Source organism: Eublepharis macularius, chromosome 17 (genome assembly GCF_028583425.1).
Source record: "Eublepharis macularius isolate TG4126 chromosome 17, MPM_Emac_v1.0, whole genome shotgun sequence".
Classification (NCBI taxonomy): Eukaryota; Metazoa; Chordata; class Lepidosauria; order Squamata; family Eublepharidae; genus Eublepharis; species Eublepharis macularius.
In genome coordinates, this window is record NC_072806.1 from 24,347,692 (window position 1) to 24,371,507 (window position 23,816).

General features: G+C 46.0%; 1 protein-coding gene across 1 annotated transcript in view; it reads left to right on the top strand.

Moving 5' to 3' along the window:
- The window catches only part of SPNS3 (SPNS lysolipid transporter 3, sphingosine-1-phosphate (putative)), a 33,806-nt gene extending 12,549 nt beyond the window's left edge, over positions 1–21,257 (top strand). The window contains exons 7-12 of the mRNA XM_055001833.1: positions 1,914–2,069; positions 5,333–5,522; positions 11,659–11,724; positions 13,882–13,980; positions 16,805–16,979; positions 20,710–21,257. Coding sequence (XP_054857808.1) covers positions 1,914–2,069; positions 5,333–5,522; positions 11,659–11,724; positions 13,882–13,980; positions 16,805–16,979; positions 20,710–20,771 — 748 coding nt within the window. The 3' untranslated portion in view covers positions 20,772–21,257. The remainder of the gene's footprint in view (positions 1–1,913; positions 2,070–5,332; positions 5,523–11,658; positions 11,725–13,881; positions 13,981–16,804; positions 16,980–20,709) is intronic.
- Positions 21,258–23,816: the final 2,559 nt, after the last annotated feature.

Below are 23,816 nucleotides of genomic sequence, written 5' to 3' on the forward strand. Positions count from 1 at the left end.
GAGATGAGCAAAGCTGCCATTGTATGCAACTTACTTGGGAATAAACATCATTTAAACTAGAGTGACAAAACAGCTCTCTTTAAGGTGCCGCCGGACTTCTGTTTTGTTTTGCTACTGTAGACTAACACAGCTACCCCAATGTAATTTACATCTGAGTGAACATGCAAAAGCTCAGGCTTCATATTAGCTAAGTTATCTGCTACAGCTGAAAGAATCAACTCAGTTGGATCAAGTGGGGACAGAAATTCTACTATCGGTCGTGAACCGTCAGAAATCTTCAACTGGTGACACACAATCTACCCCTTTGCTGTTGCAAACTGATTTACCCACTGTGCCCTGGCACACACTCCAGCCACCCACTAGAGTTCTCCACCATCACTGTGTTTTTCTTCCCCACTAATAGCTGCTCCTTCTCTTGCATAATAATTTATTGCCTGTACATCCCACCTTTCTTACTTTACAACACTTAAAACCACAAAGTCGCGTTCCCAAATCTTCCACGGAGGTACTAACCAGACCTAGATCTGCTGCGCTGCAACAAGGTGGCTGCATCTGATACCTTCAGGGCAGGCCCTGGGCCCCTTAAGGATATTCCCAAATCATTTCCTGTGTTTATGGACCATGGAGTTGGCATAGAATTCCCTCCTTTTTAGAGAGAAAGGGGAAGATCTTATGAAATCCCATCTGTACATTTTCCCTTTAGTAGGCGAGTGGCTGGCCTTATGATAGCCTCCCTCAGCTCTGTGCATGGGTCCAATCTGCCTCCAAACCCTCCATGGCTGTGTCTCCCCATTTATCTTTCTGTTCTTAATATCCCAATACCCTCTGTCCCTTCCTTCCTCCAGCTCCTAGGGTCTCCTGCTTCCTTAAATCACTCTTTCTCCACCTTGTGCCTAGAATCCCTCCACCCTATTTCTGCTCTCTTAACTGAGCCCCATCAATCTGGCACTGATGCTGGCCAGATTCAACATACTGCCTTCGGCCATTTCCGTTGGCAGATGCCAAGGGACCCCTTATGAACTCAGAAAATGCCCTTGTGGCCTGGGTGTCAATGAATCTGTTTCCCATGTTCTGTTATACTGTTTATTTTATTCTAAGATCTGAGAAAAACTTTTGAACTCCCTTCTTTATTCATGGTGCGGCCTTTCTGATAATGTCAAGGTCCAGCGATTACTATCTGGTCACAACTTTTCTATAACCTCTAATGTGGCTAGTTTTCTTCAATCTGCAATCTGTATCAGGGAAGCTATCAACTAATTTTAATGTACCTTTTTTCGCTCTAACATGCCAATAAAGGTTGTGTGTGTGCGTGAATCCTTCCACCCCTTTCTCTTCTTTGAAATTCCTCCTTAAAGCCTGCATTTTCTATGAAGCTTTCCACGTACCCTTAATATCCCTGAAATTTAAGATAAATTTAAGATAAACACACAAAACTCACTTCTGTCTATTTAGCACATGTTTATTCTCTCCCAAGAACCTAATGGTAGGTTAAGCTGAGAAAGAGCAACTCACACATCCAGTAAAATTCAAGTCAGAGCAGAACCCAGGTCTCTCAAATCCTAGTCCAGCACTCTAACCACTACACCATACTTTGTAGAACAAATGCAGATTCTCCCCCCATGTAAACTCGATTACATCTTCCTCCCTTCCTCTGGCTTATTTCAGACTGAAAATAGGGATCTTCTTGGGGAGGAGCTCTGGCTTGCTAGAAGAGCTTCCGCACTGCATACAGAAGGCCCCAGGTTCAATCCTTGGCATCTTCAGTAAATATTAAGTCGTAGGTGATGTGAATGAGTAGACGTTACTGATTGTGATGGACCCAGGGTCTAATATAATACTGTGCATATTGACTGGGAGAAAAGCAGGATATAAATTTATTTTAAATAGTAACAATGCTTTCATTTTTCTGGCAGCTGGAGTTTTGTCTCGTCCTCACTGGGTGTGACCTCGCTAGCCTTTGTCACGGGAGCTCTGGGGTTCTGGATCCCCGTGTTCCTCTGCAGAGCTCAGGTCCTTCTCCATAGCAACAGCTCTTCATCAACGCAGGAAAAATGCAATGCCTCCAACAGGTGAGACATGTGTGCTTCTTCCTGGAGAAGAAGGACTTGGGTGGTGGAATGCTCTCAATAGATTTCTGCCCACCATCTAGCAAATTGTTTCAAGTACCTGCTCCGCATTTCTTGCTAAGTGAGAATGAATGAATGAATGAATGAATGAATGAATGAATGAATGAATGAATGAATGAATGAATGAATGAATGAATGAGAAGAATCACTGGGAATGGCTCACCTTCCTTAGGAATTCCTTGACTACTCATGTTATGTCTTACTGTATTTTAGTAGTTAAGAACTGAGAAAGAACTGAGCAGCTCTGAACAGAGAAAACTACTTTCAGTTGCAAAACCATAGTTAAGACTAACTGAGTTTACATGAAACATCTTACACAGGGATGATCAAGTGTAGGGAGATGCAATGTTTACCGGAAGGTGTAGTTTAGAAGGACAGAGCAGGCAGAGATCACTCCTCAGAGGGTTTATTAATTTCATCTTTGCCTCACCAATGGGAAAGGGAAATTGACAACGCCTTTGGGAAGGCAAAGATGAAATTAACAAACCCTCTGAGGAGCAATCTGCAGGCTCTCTCTTTTTAAACCACTGCGTATCCCTAAATGTGAGCATCCCCGTGTAAGATGTCTCATATAGAGAGACTCTGCAGCTAATAAACCCAATTTTAAACCCTGGCCCCAGATTCTGGATTGATAGCCTCCAACCTCCGCGAAAACCAAGGCTTCATCTGAAAAGTTGTTGTGTAGCAGAACCGATTCAAATGCAAGGGTATTTCACAAACTTGACAATGTTCTTCCAAGCAGAGTTGTATCTTTCTAAAACCATTGAAGACACTGGGCTTAGATGTAGATAACTCTGCTGAGGATGACACTGATATTTACTTCCCTAGTGCAGTCGACAAAGAATTTCTAGCCCTGCAAGACCACAAGCACCTTTCAGCGCTTTGGAAACTGACTCCCTAAGGCCACAGTCAACTCATCTTCAAGAGGAGAAGGTGCACCTGCATCTCAGTGTGTTGGGCCTTGGGGACAGCTTGCTTCAGTAAAATAGCCAAGGACTGCATTTCTGGTGCCTTAGAAGAGCAACTTCCAGCAGAGCTGGATCATGCCTCCATCTTTGTTAGGTGAAAAGAAAAACACTCCAATATAGAGTCTCTGTACACGTTACTAAGCACCTAGGGATGCTCAAGTGAACCTAATTTCACGTGTCCCCCCTCCAACTTTCCATGCACTCGCTCGCACAGTCACACTTCAATTTGCTCCACGTGAATTCATCCACGTGTTTGATATCAGCTGCTAAAAGTATCCCAAATTTCCCCCACATCCATTCATTGAAATGCAGATCCTGACACTTTCTCACACCTTAAAGAAATGCAAATTGGCAAGTCAAAGGAGCCTACAGGACTTGTTCTTGCAGCGAAAAGAGCTGAATTGGTGCATCGCCCTCCAGAATCACTTGCGGATGGAGTCACACAAAGGGAGCTTCCGTGAAAGCGGCATTCACGTGCGCAGCGCAAGAACAGCCTGCATGTGAATTGAGGACCATACATACAGTCCGGCACTTGAGCATTCCTCGATACTTAGTAACATGTAGAGAGACTCTGAGAGTCCCTGTGTTGTGGCCCTCAGATGATATTCAGCTGTGATGGGGCATGAACACAGCTCGTTTGCTGTGCTTGTGTGGGACCCTTTCCCTCCCTCTGCACATGGAACTTGATTAAAAACTTCCTGGCTTGAGGAAGCACCAGTCCACTGAGATGTCTGCATGCAGATGCCTGGAACACTGGAGTATGTTTACTACCCATAAACCCTCTTCCTCACATGAGCGACAGCGCAGTACAGGGGTAAGAGCTGGGTTCTGGGACAGTCAGCAACACTTTCAACTGTGAGGCCCTCTATGCACACTGCAAAGTCCTTATGCTTGTTGGGGAAGACAGACATGAGGACTTTGTATCAGATGGGCAATGGGAAATTTGTGCCACTCGGACACGCAAGAACCCTTTCCTGATCGTGACCACAGCATGCAAGGGAGGAGAAGGGTCAGTCTCTGTTTTTGCATCCTCAGATTGCCCCACGGAGCAGCTCTAGGCTTCGCTGCAAAGTCATGTTACTTCCGGTTTTCACAATGGAGCTGTGGAGGTCTGAAGATGTGAAAATGGCATAGTGGTGGTGGGGGGAGGTGAAACCGCTTCTCACATCACAGTTCAAATATAGCAGGACAGTCTGCAACTTTATGAATAGACTATATTTGCGCTGTCACTTTAAAGGTTGATTTGAAAGGACCTTTTTCTGCTATACGGTGAATTATTAGATGATGAAATATTGTTCTTAGTGATTGGTATTACGTAGAGGATGAATGAAAATTGTTTGTATAATATATTCCTGGAATGGTTTGAATACACTAGCACTTTACTATTCTGAGATTCTCTCTCTCTCTCTCTCTCTAAGATATGGATATTTTGCTAGTTCTTTGAGTGGGCTTGAAATTTATGTAGCCTACCTCTGTTATGTTATTGAGAAACTGCTTAGGCATTAGAGAACTTTATTAGATACTAAAAGAGTAGCATATGAGTAAATATAATTAAAACTTTATTGGGTATATACCTTTAAATGTGCCATTGAATGATGCATATGATATATTACTTTGACTTGTGATGTAATAACATTCAATTTATAATAATAACATTTGATTTATATACCGCCCTTCAGGACAACTTAATGCCCACTCAGAGCGGTTTACAAAGTATGTCATTATTATCCGCACAACAAAACACCCTGTGAGGTAGGGGGGGGCTGAGAGAGCTCTGAGAGAGCTGTGACTGACCCAAGGTCACCCAGCTGGCTTCAAGCAGAGGAGTGGGGAATCAAACCTGGCTCTCCAGATTAGAGTCCTGCCACTCTTAACCACTACACCAAACTGGCTAGTTAGTTTTCACAGCTGGTTGTTTTGGGCTGTGCTTCTGGGTGGCACAAAATTCCCATTGTGTATGTGATACAAATTTCCTGTGTCCTCCACCGACAAACACAAGTGCTCCTCTGCAGCAAGGACCATTTTAAAAAACTCCAAACTCGACAGCCTTTCCTCCTGTGCTGAGACAGACGGTTGCCTAAAAGCTGCACCCCTTGAACATCTGCCTTCCACCAGTTTCACAAGGCTACAGCCTGTCAAGAAGAAAGGCACCGCTTCTTCTCCCCTTCCCACATTTTTAGCTTTACAAATAAAACAAAATGGTGTAAATTCCAATCAGTGTAATTTCCCCCCCACCAGCCTGATCTTCGGAGGAATGACGGTTGCTGTGGGCATTTTAGGGGTTGTTATTGGTGCAGAAGCTGCCAGAAGATACAAGAAGATTAATGCACAAGCTGACCCCATCATCTGTGCGGTGGGCATGATCGCCTCGGCACCCTGCCTGTATCTGGCCATCATGCTGGCTCAGGAGAGCCTCGTGGTTACGTATGTAAGTGACACTGAGATATTTTCTGTATGCCAAAGTTTTTGTTCCAGTAGCTGGTGAAGAAGGGAATATATTTTCTCCTCCTCTGTGTATCCTCCCATCTTGGGAAACATAATGATTGCTGGGATTTTTAGCTTGGCAGCAGTCTGCATGCCAGTTTCTCTACGGTTGGAGATGACACACACGCTGCTCTGACATGCAGGGAAAATCTTTAGTGTCTAGAATGGGCTCGGTCTTCCTTCACTGCCTAGGCTAGCTTCCCTGCTCTGTGTTGCAGAGGTGGATGGAGGACAGCGGAGAACCAGAGTATGGTGCAGTGGTTAGACCACTGGGAAGACTGGAGTTCAAAGATCCCCTCAGCCAACCAAGCTCAGTGGGTAGGACTGACAACCTTCAGGTGTTGCCTGGGGATCCAGGTATTACAACTGATCTACAGACTAGAGATAAGTTTCCATGGCTGCTTTGGAAGGTGGATACTCTGGTATTATACTGTGCTGAGGTCCCTCCCCTCCCCTCCCCAAACCCCACCCTTCCCAGGCTCTGCATCCAAATCTCCAGGAATTTCCCAGCCCAGAGTTGGCAACCCTGTACAGTGGGTGACTCTGGGCAATTTTCTCTCTGTTTCTCTCTCTCTCATTCTCTCTCAGCCTTAGCTACCTCACAGGTTTGCTGTGAGGATAAAAGCTTGATAACCAGACTCCATGCTGTACCTCAGCAATCCTCCCTGGAACAGCTGCGGTGAGACTGACATGTTCTTGTGACCAGAATTAACCGCAACCATCTTCAGGCAGAGTTAATTATAGTAATTGAAGCCTTACTGCCAAAACAGTCCTTCTGAAATGCTGGCTTCTCTCAAAACACAGCCTCTTCCCTCAGGGAGGAGGAGGAGGGAGGGGTCCGTTCTGTTGGCACCTTGTGGGCAGAAAAGAAGAAACATTTGGAAGGCCTAGTGTGCAAAACTCCACATAATTATGACAGATTTGGGGTCCAAAAAAGGCATGAATGGGCCTGTTGTGAGGGAAGGTCCCGTTCCTCTCTGGCATAGGAGGGCAACTGCGTGTGCAGGCCTTGTTTTCTGGTACTTGTTCCTGGTAAATCACTATGTGGATATTAGAGTGGGGCACGACTTTGTTAAAGATGTGTGTGTGGGGCACAATCATGTTGTTATTCTTCAGGATTCAGTCCCCTCCCCAAATTCCCTAGAAGTGAAATTTCGGAGTGTGGATACATCTGTGCATGCTAGACTTCATAATTGCCCACCGGTGGCAGGCAATCTCTTGGGGGTTTGCCCTGTTGCCCGCCAATCACAGGTGATCAGCGCTGGGAAGTTGTGCACTGGGTACATCCCCTGTGGGGCATTACAGTGTCACTTCCTGAAGTAATGTCATTGTGTCAGCTGTGGGCATGCTCGTGCGCTTCGCTCGGTTCAATTTTGACCTCGAATATCAGTAACCAAAAGTTATGCCTCACTCCCGTGGAGTGCACATAGTTGTGATTATTTGAGAAAACAAAAGAGAAAGAACTGATTACTACATTGGAAATCCACCTTAAGTCTCACTTACCTTCATGAACTACAGGAGTGTGGAGACTGGTTAAATCTGGTGTGTCTGTGTATAACGAGAAACAGACCAGTTAAGTCCACATCTGAACTTTGCGGCCGCTATTTATACTATTTATTGATACTATTGTATTTACTGAGATCATTGTATTTACTGTATTTGTGCAAGAGTGAGTTGGATTACTGAATCTGTGGGATATTTAGTGACATTCATTAGTGGTTTACTTATAGCATGTGAGCACTTTATGAAATATATAGAAAAGCAATTATAAATATTCTATACATTCCCATACACATTAATAGACGTGTGCAGGTTTTTGATTGCTCTTCCTCGGTGAGGGAGGTGGGGTTTCCCTCTGTTTTTTGGATTAGCTTCCGAGAGCTGACAAGATTGGGCTAGCCTGGGCCAAAAGTACCACTTCCCTATTGGCTTTCAAATCAGTGAAAGATAAGAGATTATTCACTGAGGACATGAACCCAGTACTCAGTGCCTGGTGAAGAGTATTCAGCAATATAACAGGAGAAATAATGAGGCTCACAGATAGGGTTACCTGGTCCCCTTAGCCTCCCAGTGGGTGGGGAGGGGCTGGTACCTCTGTGATCTTCCCAGATTGGCCCAATGTGAAGGGAGCATTCCCAGGCCCTGTGTGATGACCTCACTCCTGGGAGTGACATCATTGCGCCGCACTGGGAGCACTCTTGGGAGGCCTGTTTCCCCACCTTCCCCCTGTGCTGGCCAGGTGAGTGGGGGGGGCAGAGGGTGAGAGCAGGGATCCTCTGCCCCTCCCTGGGGGACCTGGCAGCCCTATGGTCACCCCCTTTTCATGGCAAGACTAACAGTGGTGGTTTACCATTGCCTGCCTCTGCAGCGTGACGGTCTTCTTTGGAGGTCTCCCAGTGACTAACCAAGGCTAACTCAGCTTAGCTTGTGCAATTCAATAAGATTAGGCTTGCCCAGGGGTCATTTCGTAGAAAAAGAGCAGGAGGAACTCATTAGCATAACTCATTAGCATAACTCATTAGCATATGCCCCGCCTCCAGCCATCACCAGAAGTGTCTCATTAGTATAACTGATTTGCATATGCCACACCCCTGACATCACCTATTCCGGTGGTTTTGGACCCAATCCTGGCCATTCAGGGCCAAAATTGGGCCCAAAATGGCAGAAAGGGGCTGAAAATGGCCAAAAAGGGGCCCAAAATGGTCAGGATCAGGCCACTGATGAGCGGGAGAGTGATCCACCACCTGTCAGAGGCCCGATCCGGGTCATTTCGGCCCCAATCCAGGCCGAAACGGGCCCCAAATGGCCGAGAGTCAGGTGGGTGGGGCCACCTGACATGTGACCTCTTTGGGGACCTGCCAGAACTGCATTCCTGTGCCTTCCCCCTTGAAATGAGCCCTGGGCTTGCCTAAGCTATCCAGGTCAGGGGGCCTAGTTGGATACCCCCAAATGTAATTCTGAAAAATAGATAGATAGGTCGGTTGGTCAACACGCAGGCAGGCAGACCTGCCAATCCACTGCCAGCAGCTGCATTCTGACCCAGTCCTGAACTTTTTGTCCCATGAGTTCTCTGGAAGTCCAGAAGGGAATCATGGACTCTGCACAGCAGCAATGAGGGGTGGATGGATTTCATTTAAAGGTAGGGGGAGGCAATGAATTTATGTAGCCATGCAGAACGTTTCAGGACAAGACGAACGCTCTGCAGATCACACAACTTTAGAAGTATTTGCTGAGAACGTTATTTGGCTTCGATAATAGCTGTTTCAGTTGCAAGTGTAGACATGTGCAGTTCAAGATCGAGGAAGAGGCAGTGTTTTGCTCAGACTGTTCCCTGGGGGCCTGGGGGAGAGATGTATTTATGCCTTTTCCTCCATCACATCTCAAATTTCCCTGCCTCATCCCAGTGGCTGGTGCCACATACCTGTGATATTTATACTCACTGGAACTTGCCAACCTGCATATTTGTGAAGCATAAACTGTAAAAGGTGGGTCAGAAAGTCATTTGGAAACTTTATCTTTTATGATGAGTCCAACAATCTTTATTTACTGGAGACACGACCAGCTTTCTTGGTCTCTCTCTCCTGGCAAATCTGTTATCAGGGTCAGGCTACAGCCTTCTCGTTGTTCTGACCCCGTGAGGGTACGTTCCACTGCTTTTTCTGTGGCAGCCTCCATGTTATGAAACAGCTTCCCAGAGGAAATTTAAAGATTTACATCTCTCTTACCATTTGGGAGGGCTTGTAAAACAGAACTCTTTAGAAGGGACTTTGGCCCCTTCCGATGATTGTTCTGTGGGTGCATTGAAAGAATATTTGTTGACATTTATTTTAAAATTATTTTTCCTTGCTAATTGTTTTAATCCTGTTTTTAAAAATAATTTTGGGGTTTTTTAAAACTGATTTTATCGGTGTCCCCTGCCTTGGGCTGCAGTTATCTGGAAGGAAAACAGGCTTATAAAATTTTTAAATCAAGCTTTGTCCCGATTTTGGGACATTATGCACTCTGCTATTTCGCACACTGCAGCTGCCAGGTCATATTTTAGACTGCTGATACATTTTTCTAGTGTATCCTTGGTGGTGGAGAGTGTCATCAAGTCATAGCTGACTTATGGCAACCCTTACTGTGGTCTTCAAGGCAAGGGACTAACAGAGATGCTTTGCCATTGCCTGCCTCTGCAACCCTCGTCTTCAATGGAGGTCTCCCATCCAATTACTAATCAAGGCCGACCCTGCTTAGCTTCTGAGATCTGACTAGATCAGGCTTGCCTGGGCTATCCAGTTCAGGGCAGTCTATTTTACGTGCCACCACCCCAAACTCCTCTTGGTTTTGAAATTCCCAATGAAGGGTTATTACAGAATAAATCAACGCACTGCTCAGCAGGAGCAGTAAAGCCTTCAGCAACGTTTCATGATGGTGGTGAGGGAGGCTTTGGTGTGATCTGTGAAAATTCAATCAATCAATCAATCAAAGGTTTATTATGGTCACAAGACCAGCCAAAATACTGGAGGATGTACCTTTCAATATGTAAGGAAAAATTCAATTTACAACCCCCCCCCCCCAACCCATGCTACTGAGTATCTTTTTCCAATACTACCCTGTCCTGTGTTCTGTGACTTTTCCAGGGCTTTTTTTCTGGGAAAAGAGGTGGTGGAACTCAGTGGGTTGCCCTTGGAGAAAATGGTCACGTGGCTGGTGGCCCCGCCCCCTGATCTCCAGACAGAGGGGAGTTTAGATTGCCCTCCACGCCACGGCTGGTGGCCCCGCCCCCTGATCTCCAGGCAGAGGGGAGTTTAGATTGCCCTCCACGCCACATGGCGTGGAGGGCAATCTCAACTCCCCTCTGCCTGGAGATCAGGGGGCGGGGCCACCAGCCATGTGACCATTTTCAAGAGGTTCCGGAACTCCGTTCCCCCGCGTTCCCGCTGAAAAAAAGCCCTGGACTTTTCTAATTAGTAGTGGGCACCCAAAGGTCAATCCCGTCCTTATTTCCCTTCCAGCATCACCTGACGACCTCTTGCATTTGCAGATGTTCTCACATTAAAGGGAACCTCCACATTCAGGGGCAGTCAACCTCTGAATCCCAGTGCCAGGAGGCCACTTCAGGGGAAGTCCTCGGCCTCCATGCCCTGTTGTTGGCTCTCCAGATTAACGGGCGTGAGACAGGATGCCGGATAAGATGAACCACTGGTTTGATCCAGCAGGGCTCTTCTTATGTTCAGATTTATACGTTATAGAACACACGGGCAAAATGGGTCTGGGGTACACACCCTGTGTTCTGTGTTACAGTCAGAAGTGGTGCATGGTTTCTGCACGGTATACCCAGTTTGGATCACAACTGCAGCACATGTGGCAAAGGAGCTTCAGCCCCCCACGCACCATGCCATGTTCCCAAGCTGAAACAGATAGACTCATGAGGGCACTGTTTGGAGAAACCCATGTGTATCTTTGTAGGTTTCCCCAGTGGGCCAACTATCACACACACACACACACAGACTGTTTCCAGTTAGGAAAACTGTGCTGGGTAGAAAACTGATGCCCCCTCCCCAAATGCACCGCAGTCCCAATCCTGATCAGGCTCCCTCCTTAGGGGAATTGAGGATAATCTACAACTCATGTCTGACGGTTACACAGGTCATGGGAGGGGAGGGGTTCCTGGACCCAACTTGTGTATTTCATGATGTGTACATTGGCAGGATGCAGCAGAGAGGAAGAGGAATGAGGCTGCAACATTTTGGGTCCTTTTTGCCACCTAGAGATCAAGAAGAAGCCAGGTGCTTGTAATGGCTGTTGGAGCCTCCGGCTGCTACAGTCAGCCAGAGTCTTTCTCATTCATGTACACCTACGTGAACTTGGCCAATTTTCCATTTTGTCGACAAATCTATATTTTATAATACAAGTTAGCAAAATGCATTAATAAGCCAGCAGGCAGCATCCAAAGGAAAGTGGCTGAAATGCTTGAGAAAAATGTCAAAGGAAAGCAGCAGCTGCCCTCTATTTATTTGCTGTTCTCCAGTGCCTCTACCCAGTGAGCTCACAATGGCACAGTAACAGGCTTTCTCTCTCTTTTTTTAACATTTCAGATTTTTATCGCCCTTGGAGAATTTCTTTTATCTTTAAACTGGGCCGTTGTGACTGACATACTCTTGGTACGTTCCGTTGTTTTTACTGCCATATAGATTTTACTGCTAAACCAAGGCATCTATTCTTGGATTTCCACTCTTCTGAGATGAGAGAAAATGTCTCTATTTTCTACCCTTTGGCAAGAGGAACTAAAGTTATATCAAGGAAACAGGGAGGAGGATTGAACATTGTTACATTAACACGAAAGAGCAAAAGTTTGGCCCCCAACTAGACAGTTTGCATTTCAATAAATTGGTTTATTAAAATAAGGTCCCAAGTTGCTCAGGTCTGTCAGTCATTCTCAGTCTGTTAATCATGACAACCAGCATAGCTGTCGCTTAGAGATCAAGAAGAAGCCAGGAGCTTCAGTGAGAGTCTCAAACTGATCAGGAAGAGACTCAAACTGATCTGGAAGACCTGGGTTCGAATCCCTAGTCGGCCATAGAAGCTCGTGAGGTGAGCATGGGTCAGCCACTCTGCCTCACAGCGTGGTGCTGAGAGAATACAATAGAAGAAGGGGAACAACGATGTTGAAAGTTGTCTGGGTCCGTGTCTGCATTGGAGAGAAAAGCAGGAAATAATTATCTAAATAAATAAAATCCCAGCCCCTTTGCCCTCACTGGCCAGAGCACAGGAAGCTGCGAGGGAGTGGCCGGTAGTTGTATAGATGTGTGCTTATTTCTACTAATTTATGATATTGATATACCACTTTTCAACACGAATGTTCTCCAAGTAATACCCATTATTTTAGAAGAACCAATTAAAACACTGTAAAACACTGTTCAGTCCATTAGTTGGGACCCTCTGGTGAACACATTAAAGCTGCCTTATACTGAATCAGTCCTTGGCCAATCAGTTGTCTACTCAGACTGGCAGCAGCTCTCCAAGGGTTCCGGTGGAGCTCTTTCGCATCACCTGATCTTTCCAGTTTTAAAAGATTGAACCTGGGACCTTCTGCATGCCAAACGCACTCTCTGCCACTGAGCCATAGCCCTTCCAGGTGAGTTGTGGAACTCCATCTGCTGGGTTATGATCTCCTTTATAGCCACCATATTTTTTCTGCTGTGTCTTCGGATGATCGGGATGCCAGTTTGGTGTAATGGTTAAGAGTGGCAGGACTCTAATCTGGAGAGCCAGGTTTGATTCCCCACTCCTCTGCTTGAAGCCAACTGGGTGATCTTGGGACAGTCACAGCTTCTTACAGCTCTCTCAGCCCCCATCCATCTGACACAGCGATTGTCATAAGGATAATAACAACACACTTTGTAAACCACTCTGAGTGGGCGTTAACTTCTCCTGAAAAGCAGTATATAAATCAAATGTTATGTTTATTATGCTAGCCCACATGCACAGAGAGCAAGAGCACCACATTACCTGTCTCTCATCGCATGCAAGCTGAGAAGAGTGGCAGGACAGTGAGGCAAGATAACTCCCTGGTGGAAAAGATTGTTTTTAGTACGGACAACTTCAGAAGCTCTTCTTGTCATGTAGCTATGGGGGACCATGTTTGCTATTTCCTCAGGGGAGAGAAGTGTCATCTCGTAGGATTAAGGCTCAGAGGTCCTTATTGTAAAGGTGTGTCCAGGGGTCATTTCATAGAAAAAGAGCTGGAGGAACTCATTAGCATAACTCATTAGCATAACTCCTTAGCATATGCTGCGCCCCTTGCCATCACCGGAAGTGTGTCATTAGCATAACTGATTTTCATATGCCCCACTCCCTGTCATCACCTATCCTGGCTGTTTTGGACCCAATCCTGGCCATTCAGGGCAGAAATTGGGCCCAAAATGGCAAAAGGGGGCTGAAAATGGCCAAAAAGGGGCCCCAAATGGTCAGGATCGGGCTGCTGCTGAGTGGGAGAGTGATCCACTACCTGTCAGAGGCCCAATCCAGGCCGTTTCAGGCCCAATCCAGGCTGAAACGGGCCCCAAATGGCTGAGAGTCAGGTGGGCAGGGCCACCTGACATGTGACCTCTTTGGGGAACTGCCGGAACTGCGTTCCTGTGCGTTCCCCCTCGAAATGAGCCCTGGGTGTGTCCACTGTTTGGGGTCTGTTCAGGGTCCTTGTCTAGTGGCCTCACAGCTGGCACTATCAACCTCTCGTCTTCCACAGAGGTGTTGCTGGGGAAGGGGAGCAGGTATGTCTAACAAGCCTCAGAATCCTTTTTCTTGTACCTTTGCAGTATGTGGTGAAACCCGAACGGCAGTCCACAGCGATGTCACTGCAACTTTTCGTCAGTCATTTGCTGGGCGATGCCGGAAGCCCATATCTCCTTGGAGTTGTGAGTTGTGAGGGTTTGGAGGGATCTTGCACTGAGTAAGGTCAGGCGGGAATTGTGCAGTGCAGTTTTATTTTACCCAGAATATAGGAACTTGCACAGTGAATGGATACACAATGGGTTGGCCCCAACCAGCTTTTCCACGGGAGAAAAAGAGAGAAGAGGTTTCCCTCTTCTCCAAAGGCTATATTGGGGGTCAAGGGACCTGTCGAAAAAACATGTGAAACTGTGGTGTTAATAAGGAGGAGAATTGGCTGAGTCTGAGAAAAAAAAATTGCATCCAACTCACTAGCTGGGCAAGAATCATCCATATCACACATACCTGCCTGGGCATGGAGATAATTTTTAGAGGTCTTTCTTGCTATACCTTTCTTGCTATAAGTATGTTGAGTGACCATGATAGTCTATAGTCAAGTCAAGTTAGCCTTTATTGGCATATAAGCCTTTATTGGCACATATAGTCGATAGTGAATGGCAGCTCTGGACCTCCTTCCTGAAAGAATTTCATTTTGTTCCTTCGTTGTTGGAATTCCATCAGATTTTTAGTTGATGCTGCTGCTGTTTACAGATGTTGGTTTTGATTGATGTTACTTTAAAGTAGTGTTGGTTCAACACTGCTGGTTTTTAGTGTACGGTCCATCAGATAATCAAGCTGATGGCGCTGATTGCAATTTTACAATTCATGTTGTAATGGGCTGTAACGTGCCCAGAGGATCCATTTTATGGATGGAAGGGAAGATAGAACACGTTTTATCACAAAAATCCAGTACATTTCCAAAAATTTCTATTTCAACACCCTACCAAAACTCAAACAGGATGACTGAATCTGGGTGGATTTCTGCTAGAGTTCTCAGACCAGCTGTGGTCATGCATGAAGAAATGAAATGATCTGATAGTGAGTCAGATCACAAAGGTCTACCAAGATCAGAACGGCTCTGCTCAGACTGTCCGCAACTTTCCAGGTAGAGGTGTTTCACATTGCTACCTGATGTTAACTGAAGATGCTGGGGGTTGAACCCCAACCTTCTGCGTGCAAAGTAGATGCTCAATCACTGAGCAATGGGCCCATACCCAGCATTAAGGGTCAAAACCATCACCTCCCTCAAAGATGAGCCCAGAGGCTAATGTGAAAGAGCAATGCTGATTTAGAAAGTGGATCAGAATTGGGATACAAAAAGTACAATAGACATGGGGGGGTTGTTTTTTGGGGTTGTTTGTTTGTTTGTTGCTTACACTTTACTTAAATCTTGCACTGCTGTTTTTGGCAGACGGATCAGGTCCACTACTGATTCTAACAGGCTTCTTTTTATTAGCCATTTCGACTGCTGTTTTGCAAACAATGACACCCAATCCAAGCTTTGCTGAATCCAACCAAGGTCCATTTAGACCTCAGTCTTCAGTCTGTGGGTTAGGGCCCTCAGCTGGGTCTTAAAGCCCCTTGTTCCGGGTTGCGAGATCCTCTAGAGAGGAGGAGTAGCAGGTCGGTGAGATGAGGTCACTCCACCGTGGAGAGGATTCCTCTAGGGCTCTGACCCTTTGGTTGTTTGTTTATTTATTTATTATTCATGTCATTTATATTATGTCATTTATGTCATGCCTTTCTCACTAAGACTCAAGGGGGATTACATGGTGTGAGTCATTACAATCAATATCACAACATTTCAATATACATGTAATGGGTATATACGTGAAATTTGCAAGATTTAAAGAGAAAGAAAGAATGAAAAGAACGGTTTAAAGATTTAATAGAGGGATTCCGTACACGTTGGATAATGCAGGGAAAACTATCCTACCCACATGCCATCCAGGCATTGCTGCAATATTTCCCCAAATTTTGGAGCAAAGTAGGTTTGGAAAAGATCAGAAAAAAGCCAGGGAAAACCTGGGAGTTGCACAAATGTACCACGATGCTGTAGGGAACCAGAGAAAAAATCCTGCTTCCGAGCAGAATTGACGTTGTGCAAATAATTCATGTGGAAAAAGTTTGTGTGAACAAGGAGAAAGGGGCCATATCTACTGCAAAAAACTTACTCGGAAACCCCATCTCCAGTGGCCAGTAGCTTGTTCCATTGAAGAAGACAGGATGTAACCAAGGCCGCTGCAAAACAGGAAAACACCAGGTTTTTTTCCTCCAGTGGCTGCAGTCCAAACTGTTAACAGGTTAGAGCAATGAGAAAGCCAGGTTGCCACCCAGAATATTTAGATGAAGAAGCATCTGAACAAGTCACATTTTTATCCTATGCTTCTCCAAAGGAGCTCAGAGCAATTCTTTCCAAAGAGTGCCTGACCCAGAGTTATATGGGGAGCGGTGTAGCAATTTGAACCCAGGGTTCCTGGGCCTTAGGGAGTGATTCCGCACACGTTGGATAATGCACTTCCAATCCTCTTTATAGATCATTTGGAACAGATTTTTTCATGTGTGGAACAAATGATCCACCTCAAACGATTGATAAAGTGCATTGAAAGTGCATTATCCAACGTGTGCGGAATCAGCCATAGTGTTGAAACAGAGCATAGGCAAATTCCATGTTTCACGCTATGGTATTCCTCCTGGTGCCCAGCTTGTACTTCCTATCTTTATTTGCTGCCCTCATAATGGACCTTGATGCCAGGGAGGACATAACAACATATGTTTGCAGTTCCATGGGTCTGGGGTCTGGGAAGGTTAAAGGCACTAATCTGAATAGATGGGAAAGTTACGTCAGCCTTTGGAGGTCTCAGCTTCCCAGGAATATAGTAGGATCTCAAGAGTTCCACGTCCAGCTTTCTCCTCCCACCTTTTGGTCAACTCATCGCTGACAGCGCTGTGAATTGTTTTAATCTCTAGATCTCTGATGCCATCCAGAAGAACCAGGCCCAGCCATCTTTCTTGTGGTCCTTCCGGAGCCTGCAGTACAGCTTTGTATTGTGTGCTTTTGTCAGTATCTTAGGGGGAGGCTGCTTCCTCCTGACTACCCTTCACATTGAAGAAGATCGCATGAAAGCTGCACCATCAGTTCAAGGTTACTCTAATTTCCGCTCTTGTTTCTGTTTGCAAAAAAAGCAACTCTCTCCCACAAATGTTAGAGTCAAGTAGCATCTATGAGACTAACAAAATTAGCGGTAGGGTATGAGCGTTCGTGAGCCACAGATGTGGCTCATATCCTACCACTAATTTTGTTAGTCTTATAGACAGGTCCGGTGCCAGGTTTTCTGGTGCCTGAGGCCAGGTGTGGGGGGCAGCTTCAGGACTGCTCCTGGCCCCCTGCACGCAGAGTGTGCGCGTACACCTGGACTGTGAGGAAGTGGGCGGGAGGGCTGGGAGGCTGCCGGCCCAGCCAGGCACGGTGGGTGGCTGAGGAGGCATGCGTGCATCCTCCCAGCCCTCCCGCTCCATTGCTCCATGCGCCGCCTCGGATGCCTGCCGCACCTGGCCCGTAGCTGCTGCTCCCGGTCGGGGGGGGGTGATGGCAGCGGCAGCAGCGCGGGAGAGCTGGGAAGCTGCAGTAGCTGCGGGCTAGGCACGGCAGTTGGCTGGGGCAGCACATCCTATCCCTCCTGGTCAGCCGCCCGCGTGCTGCTGCTGCCAGCTTTGCGGCGCGCCCCGCTGCCCCTGGCCCCAGCGCCCCCTCCAGCGCCTCAGCACTGGAGGCGGTCATCAGGCTTGCCTCAATGGAGGTGCTGGCCCTGCTTATAGGTGCTACTGGACTCTTGCTCTTTTCTACTGCTCCAGACAGACTAACACGGCTACCCATCTTGATCTGTCCCCACAAATGCTGGACAAGCTTACTGTCATGGCTCCCCCAATGATCCATGGGAACTTTCATTCTCTGATGTTTGAGACAGTTCAGCTTATTTCATTTGCTGTGGTGGTGGAGAGTACCCTTAAGTCATAGTCGATTAATGGTGGCCCTAGGGCCGTTTCCAGACGGCCGACCGGCATGCGCGACGTCGCGCCACGTTTTGGATTGTGCCGGGGAAAACGCGAAATATCGTGTTTTCTCGCGCGAGTTTTGCGCGACATCGCGCAAAACTCGCGCGAGAAAATGCGATATTTCGCGTTTTCCCCGGCACAATCCGAAATGTGGCGCGACGTCGCACATGCCGGTCGGCCATCTGGAAACGGCCCTGGTGGGGTTTTCAAGGCAAGAGACTAATAGAAATGGTTTGCCATTGCCTGCCTCTGCAATCCTGGTCTTCATTGGAGGTCTCCCATCCAAGTACTAACCAAGGCTGACCCTGCTCACCTTCTGAGATCTGACGAGATCAGGTTCACTTGGGCTATCCAGATCAGGGATTTTATTTGCTACTCTTGCACTTTTTAAAAATACATATCCCACTTTCCCCCCTAATCAAGACTCAACATTGCCCGTTGCATCTTTCTCCTGTCCTCCACTTTAGCCTCAGAACAACAACCTTATATGGTAGGATGAGAGACTGCAATGGACCAAGTTTCCATGGCTGAGTGGGGATTCAAACTCAGTTGTCCCAGGTTGTAGTCAGACACTCTAACCACTTTGCAAAGGGTCCCCAACATGGTGCCTGTGGGCAACATGGAGCCCACCAACACCTTTCCTGGTGTAATGGATTTTTACCCGTGTCTTACCAAAGCCTCTGCTATCCCAGAAGAAAGATTTATATTTATTCTTGGGTAGCTTTCAGCAATTAGTTAAGACTAGAGGTGGGCACGAACCAGGAAAATTCCAAACTACGCAGTTCATGCTTGGTCACATTTCACAAATCACAAACTTTCACAAACTTGCCCTGGTTTGTGAACTGGTTCATTTGGTTCATGAAAATGACACTTCTAGGTGTGAAAACATCACTTCCGGGGCAGCAGAAGGTCTGCAGAAAGCCTCTCCTCCCTGTTGCCTAGGAAACTGATTGATCGGTGCCAGGCTGTCTGCGGTAACAAACCAAAAAACGAACCAAATGAACTGGCCTAAAGTTGGTGGTGGTTCGTCAGAAATGGGCTCTGACAAACCTCTGGTTTGCGAACCATGAACTGGCCCAGTTCATGATGAACTTTGGTTAGTATTTCAGTTCGTGCCCGCCTCTAGTTAAGACCTGTCAAACAGAGACTGCTGTTTGAACAAGTTCTGCTTATTAGTACATTATTTATAGGGTTCTTCTTGCTAAGCTTTTTCTCATCAAGGCACACAGAAACCTTCTAGAGTTTATTTATTTCTTTTTATTGAAACTACACTCCAGTCTTGTAAGGAAGCAAGATATCAAACCAAATATGATTATTAAATCCTACAAAAATAGAACACAGAAAAGCAATAAAGTGGGTTTGCTAACATTTCATAATTAACTCTTAATTTTAATCAAAGTTTATATGAAATGCATACAGATCCCCATAGCATGCAAAGGTAAGAGTCTCACCTAGATCCTCATGAGATTTCTTCCAATCAGAACTCTGACGTACTATCTGAATTTGCATGTTTTATAGGTTATCTTATGCAAATTTCTAAGATCTTTTTCATGCAATAGCATAGATATACTATGATTGGTTTAATGCTTAATGAAATATTCATATTTTCTATTGTATAACATTCTAATTAACCAAAAAGTGATGTTATATCCAATTTGCAAAACAAAAATATAAATGTGAGAAATGACAGAAAGAGTTAAGTTGGTAGCTCACCCTAGGTCCATCCTACGATTGGAGAACATTAATCGAGATAGTGTCCACTATTTTTAATTGAATGTCAAAGATGAAAGCACACCTGTGTTAGTTATATGACACTCTGAAAAAAAATACAAGACAGTTCATGCAAAGTGCAGAAGTCCACTCAGAATACATGTGTTTGTTTTGCTTTGTGTAATGTGCTTTAATCTATATTACTCCAACACTGGCACCCACCAAGAGTTTTTAGAAAGTGAGTGGGGCCAGGTGGGGTTTTGTGCACTGGGACTTCAGTTGGCTGCTGGGAATCAGATTGGCTGTGCAGATTTTTTAAAAAGTTGCTTCAGCAGCAGCGGCTAACACAGCACAAAGATCTTCACTGCGTGACTGAAGGTGTATGCAAGAAAATAATTTTTAGCAATATGTTCATTTTAAAAGACATTATTTTAAACATAGATCCAGAGGAGTTAGCCATGTTAGTCTGTAGGAGCAAAATAGAAAAGAGTCCAGTAGCACCTGCATCTGACGAAGAGAACTGTGATTCTCGAAAGCTTATGCTACAGTAAAGTTGGTTATTTTAAACAGAGCTTCTGCCTGAAATGCTGAGGAGTTGCTATTATTTTTATGCATGCCCTCACTCCCTGACACTATGTGCTTGGCTCCGCCTCTTCTGGAAGCCATTTTGTGGTTTTACTCACCACTGGCCGTTTTCACACGTCAAATTGCGCTGGGAACTGGAGTCATGACGGGAAATTGCACCAGGAAGACGGAGTCATTTCGGGAGTTTTGCAGGATTTTGTGCGATCGGTAAGATGTGTGAAAACGGCCACTATGTGCCAGAATTCCAAAGGTGCCCACAGGTTCAAACAGGTTGGGGACCTCTGCACTATGCCATGCCTTGCTTGATGAGTTGAAGGATAGAGCCAGGGAAATCCCAGAAACAGCAAATTGTGTATCAATTGTGTAGTCCTGGTATCATCTAAAACTCTAAAACATTCCCAGAACATTTTTACACACCTGCGTTGCCTTGAAGGCTTCCATGAAGAACAGCACCCACTTTAAGGAACACTCACAACTGACATTTTTGTTACAGCCTTTTCTAACCGGGGGCCCTCTTTTTGCAGGCATCGAGAACAAAGGTTACCTCACACATGAAGAACAGCTGCACGAACTTCCTGCGAAGTAGGCGAACGGCCTGCTCCCTTTGCCAACTGAAAGAAAATGTCTGAAGATCAACACAGGCTTCCGAGGACCGACTTGTCCGTGTGGCATTTAAAACGTGCTCTGAATCATACGGCAAGCCTCCATCTGCGACTGTAAAACTGGCAGAGGAGCGTGCCAGAGAATCTGGTGACTACAGAAGCCCAGGAAGGAGAGCTGTCAAAGCAAGGAAAGATATTTTCACATACTATCTATCAAGCCGCTGAAAGCAAAGTTTTTCAGCTAAATCCCTTTGAAACTATAAAGCAGTTCCTTCTGCAGGGATTACAGTTCTGTGGTGGAGTTCATGCTCCATGAGGAAAGTGTTCTACATTCAATCCTTAGCTTCTCTGCTGTTTAAAAAAATCTCAGATAGCCTGGCAGGGAAAGACCACAAATGGAGACCTTGGACTGCTAGTCCAGGAAGGAGATAGAGAGCCAAATGACCACTAGTCTTGCCAACTGAAAGAAAATGTAATCCCTAATTTCATAAACCTAAATCATGTTCTTTACATGTCACATATCTCATGTAGAGAGAGTCTTAGCTGTTTTTCTTCTCAGCAACCCCCCACCTCTTAACGCTTTAAGAACATAAGAGGTGCTCTGCAGGATCAGACCAGAGGTCCATCCAGTCCAGCATCCAGCTTCACACAGGGGCCAACCAGTTGCTCGGAAGGCTGGCCAATGGGACACAGATGCGAAGGCCTTCCCCCGATGTTGCTTCTAGTACTGGTATTCAGAAATTTACTGCCTCTAGATATGAAGGTTCCCCTTGGTCACTGTGGCTAGTAGACATTGAGGGACCTCTCCTCCATGAATCTGTCTAATCCCCCTTTTAAATCCATCTGTGTTCATGGCCATAGTATACTCATGCCGTTCATTTAGATGGCTTTAAAAGGACACTAAAATTCATGGAGAAGAGAAATATTTATTTGTTTAGCCATTTATACCTTGCTTGTCTCCCCAGGGGGGAGCCAAAGTGGTTTACAACATTGTTCTCTCTTCCTCCGTTTTATCTTCACAACAAGCTTAGGAGCTTGGTTAGGCCAAGAAAGACCACAAGCCTTCATGTCCGAATGGGGATTGGAACCTGGGAGCAAAGCTACAAGTGACTTTCTTCACGTGGAGAACACTAGATTTTCTTGAAAGGTTACCTGGGAAGTGAAGTCCGAGTGGTCCTTCCCCTCTCTGTTAGAATTGCTGCCTGAAGAGCCACAAGAGGGCTTCGTTTGGGGGCGGGAAGCTGCTACTTTCTCCCAGGGCGTCCTGTGGGCTGCCTGTTCCTGGGGAGCTGCTCTAGAAGCGGTAGCGTCGGTGAAGCTTCAGCCGCAGTGACAGCGGAAGAATCTGCAGCAAATCCTTCCACTGTCACTGCGGCTGAAGCTTCACCGACGTGGCCGCTTTCTCCAGAGCAGCTTCCCGGGAGCAGGCAGCCTGAAGATCGCCCTGGGAGAAAGTAGCAGCTGCCCGCCCCCAAACAAAGCCCTCTTGTGGCTCTTCAGGCCGCGATTCTAACAGAGAGGGGAAGGACCACTAGGACTTCACTTCCCAGGTAACCTTGCAAGAAAATACAGCTCAGAAAATCCACAACAACTATCATTCTCCGGCCGTGAAAACCTTCAACAATATATCTAACAGAGTTTCTTTGCAGAGTACACAATTTGGGTCCAGAGTTCTTCTCAATTCCCATATGATTGATGCCTGACTCAGATTGTGACGGTGGTGCACCTGGAGAAGGGGCATCTGTCTTCCGCCTGAGCCATTTTCCTGACCTGAAATGGTCCAGGCAGGTCGCTGCTTGGCCTGTTGGGGAAATACATGCATGTACACTGGGTTTCTCCAATGGGCCAAAGAGGGCCCCCTAGGGACCATTTCAGGTCAGGAGAATGGTACGGGGGAGAGACTTCATTTGCACCACAGTTGCAGCTCTCTTTAATGTGTCAAGAGCCCCCCAAAGCAACTCCAACATGACTCCCAAGTGGCTCCAGTTCTCTCGGAGACAGCTTCTTCTCGGCTATTCACGCCCTATTCCTGCTCCTCTCCTGTTCCGGCACGCTCACATGCCGCGTACTGAGCCTTGCACTGGACACTCTTGGGCTGGATTAAGTTAAATCGCTGCTTCAGGTGAAAATTAATTTCACGCTTTCCTTCCACCACATCATCTTGTTATGTTCACTTTATATATGAATGCTACTCCATTTGCATTCAGGCACCAATCTAAACGTTTGCAGGAGCTTTTAATGGAAATTTCATACATCTTTTCATTCTGATTTTTACAAGCTTTACCTGCATGTTTTTATGAGCGGTTGTGTACTCCCTGTGTTTGTTTTACGCCACTGAAACATTAGTGGTTCCTATTGGTGGCCAGTTTCATAACTGCAGGAGGGGATGGCTTTATCGCTGGCAGGGGTTCTTTTTACTGAAGAGTTTTGTTGACTGATGGCTCAAATTTGCATTTTTAGTTTTGTTGAGTCTTTTATTGTTAGCTGCCTTCAGCAGATCTCCCGAGAGGCGGCATGGAAATGTCTTAAATAAATTTCTGCGCTTTTGTGTGTGCGTGCACGCAAAGGCTGGTGTCAAAAACTGACACAACTAGGCAGCTTCTCATTCTCAAGGGGCCACAATTGGCTCATCTTCTAATGGTGGGAATCTCTGATGCCAAGAGAGGAAACAGAGCATAAGGCAACCATACCTGTTCAGGTGCTTCTCCTGTGGATGTTCTTGTTTGACCTGACTGATAAAAAGCAGGCCAGCAACTATTAGGGCCTGGGAATATACAGAGGTTCAAATTCCTACACAGCTATGACGTTCACTTGGTCACCTGGGACCTGTTGCTCTCTTTCTCTCAGGGTTGTTGTGAGAACTGTGCATGCTCTCCTGAGCTCCTTGGTGGAAGGGTGGGATAAAAATGTGGTAAAAGCCAATCGGCGCCAGGAAAATCATTGGTAGTATGCCATGTTGGGAATCCCTGATATATGGCAACTGAATAGGTTAAGTAAATGAATGTGAATTAAAAATAACTTTTTCTTAA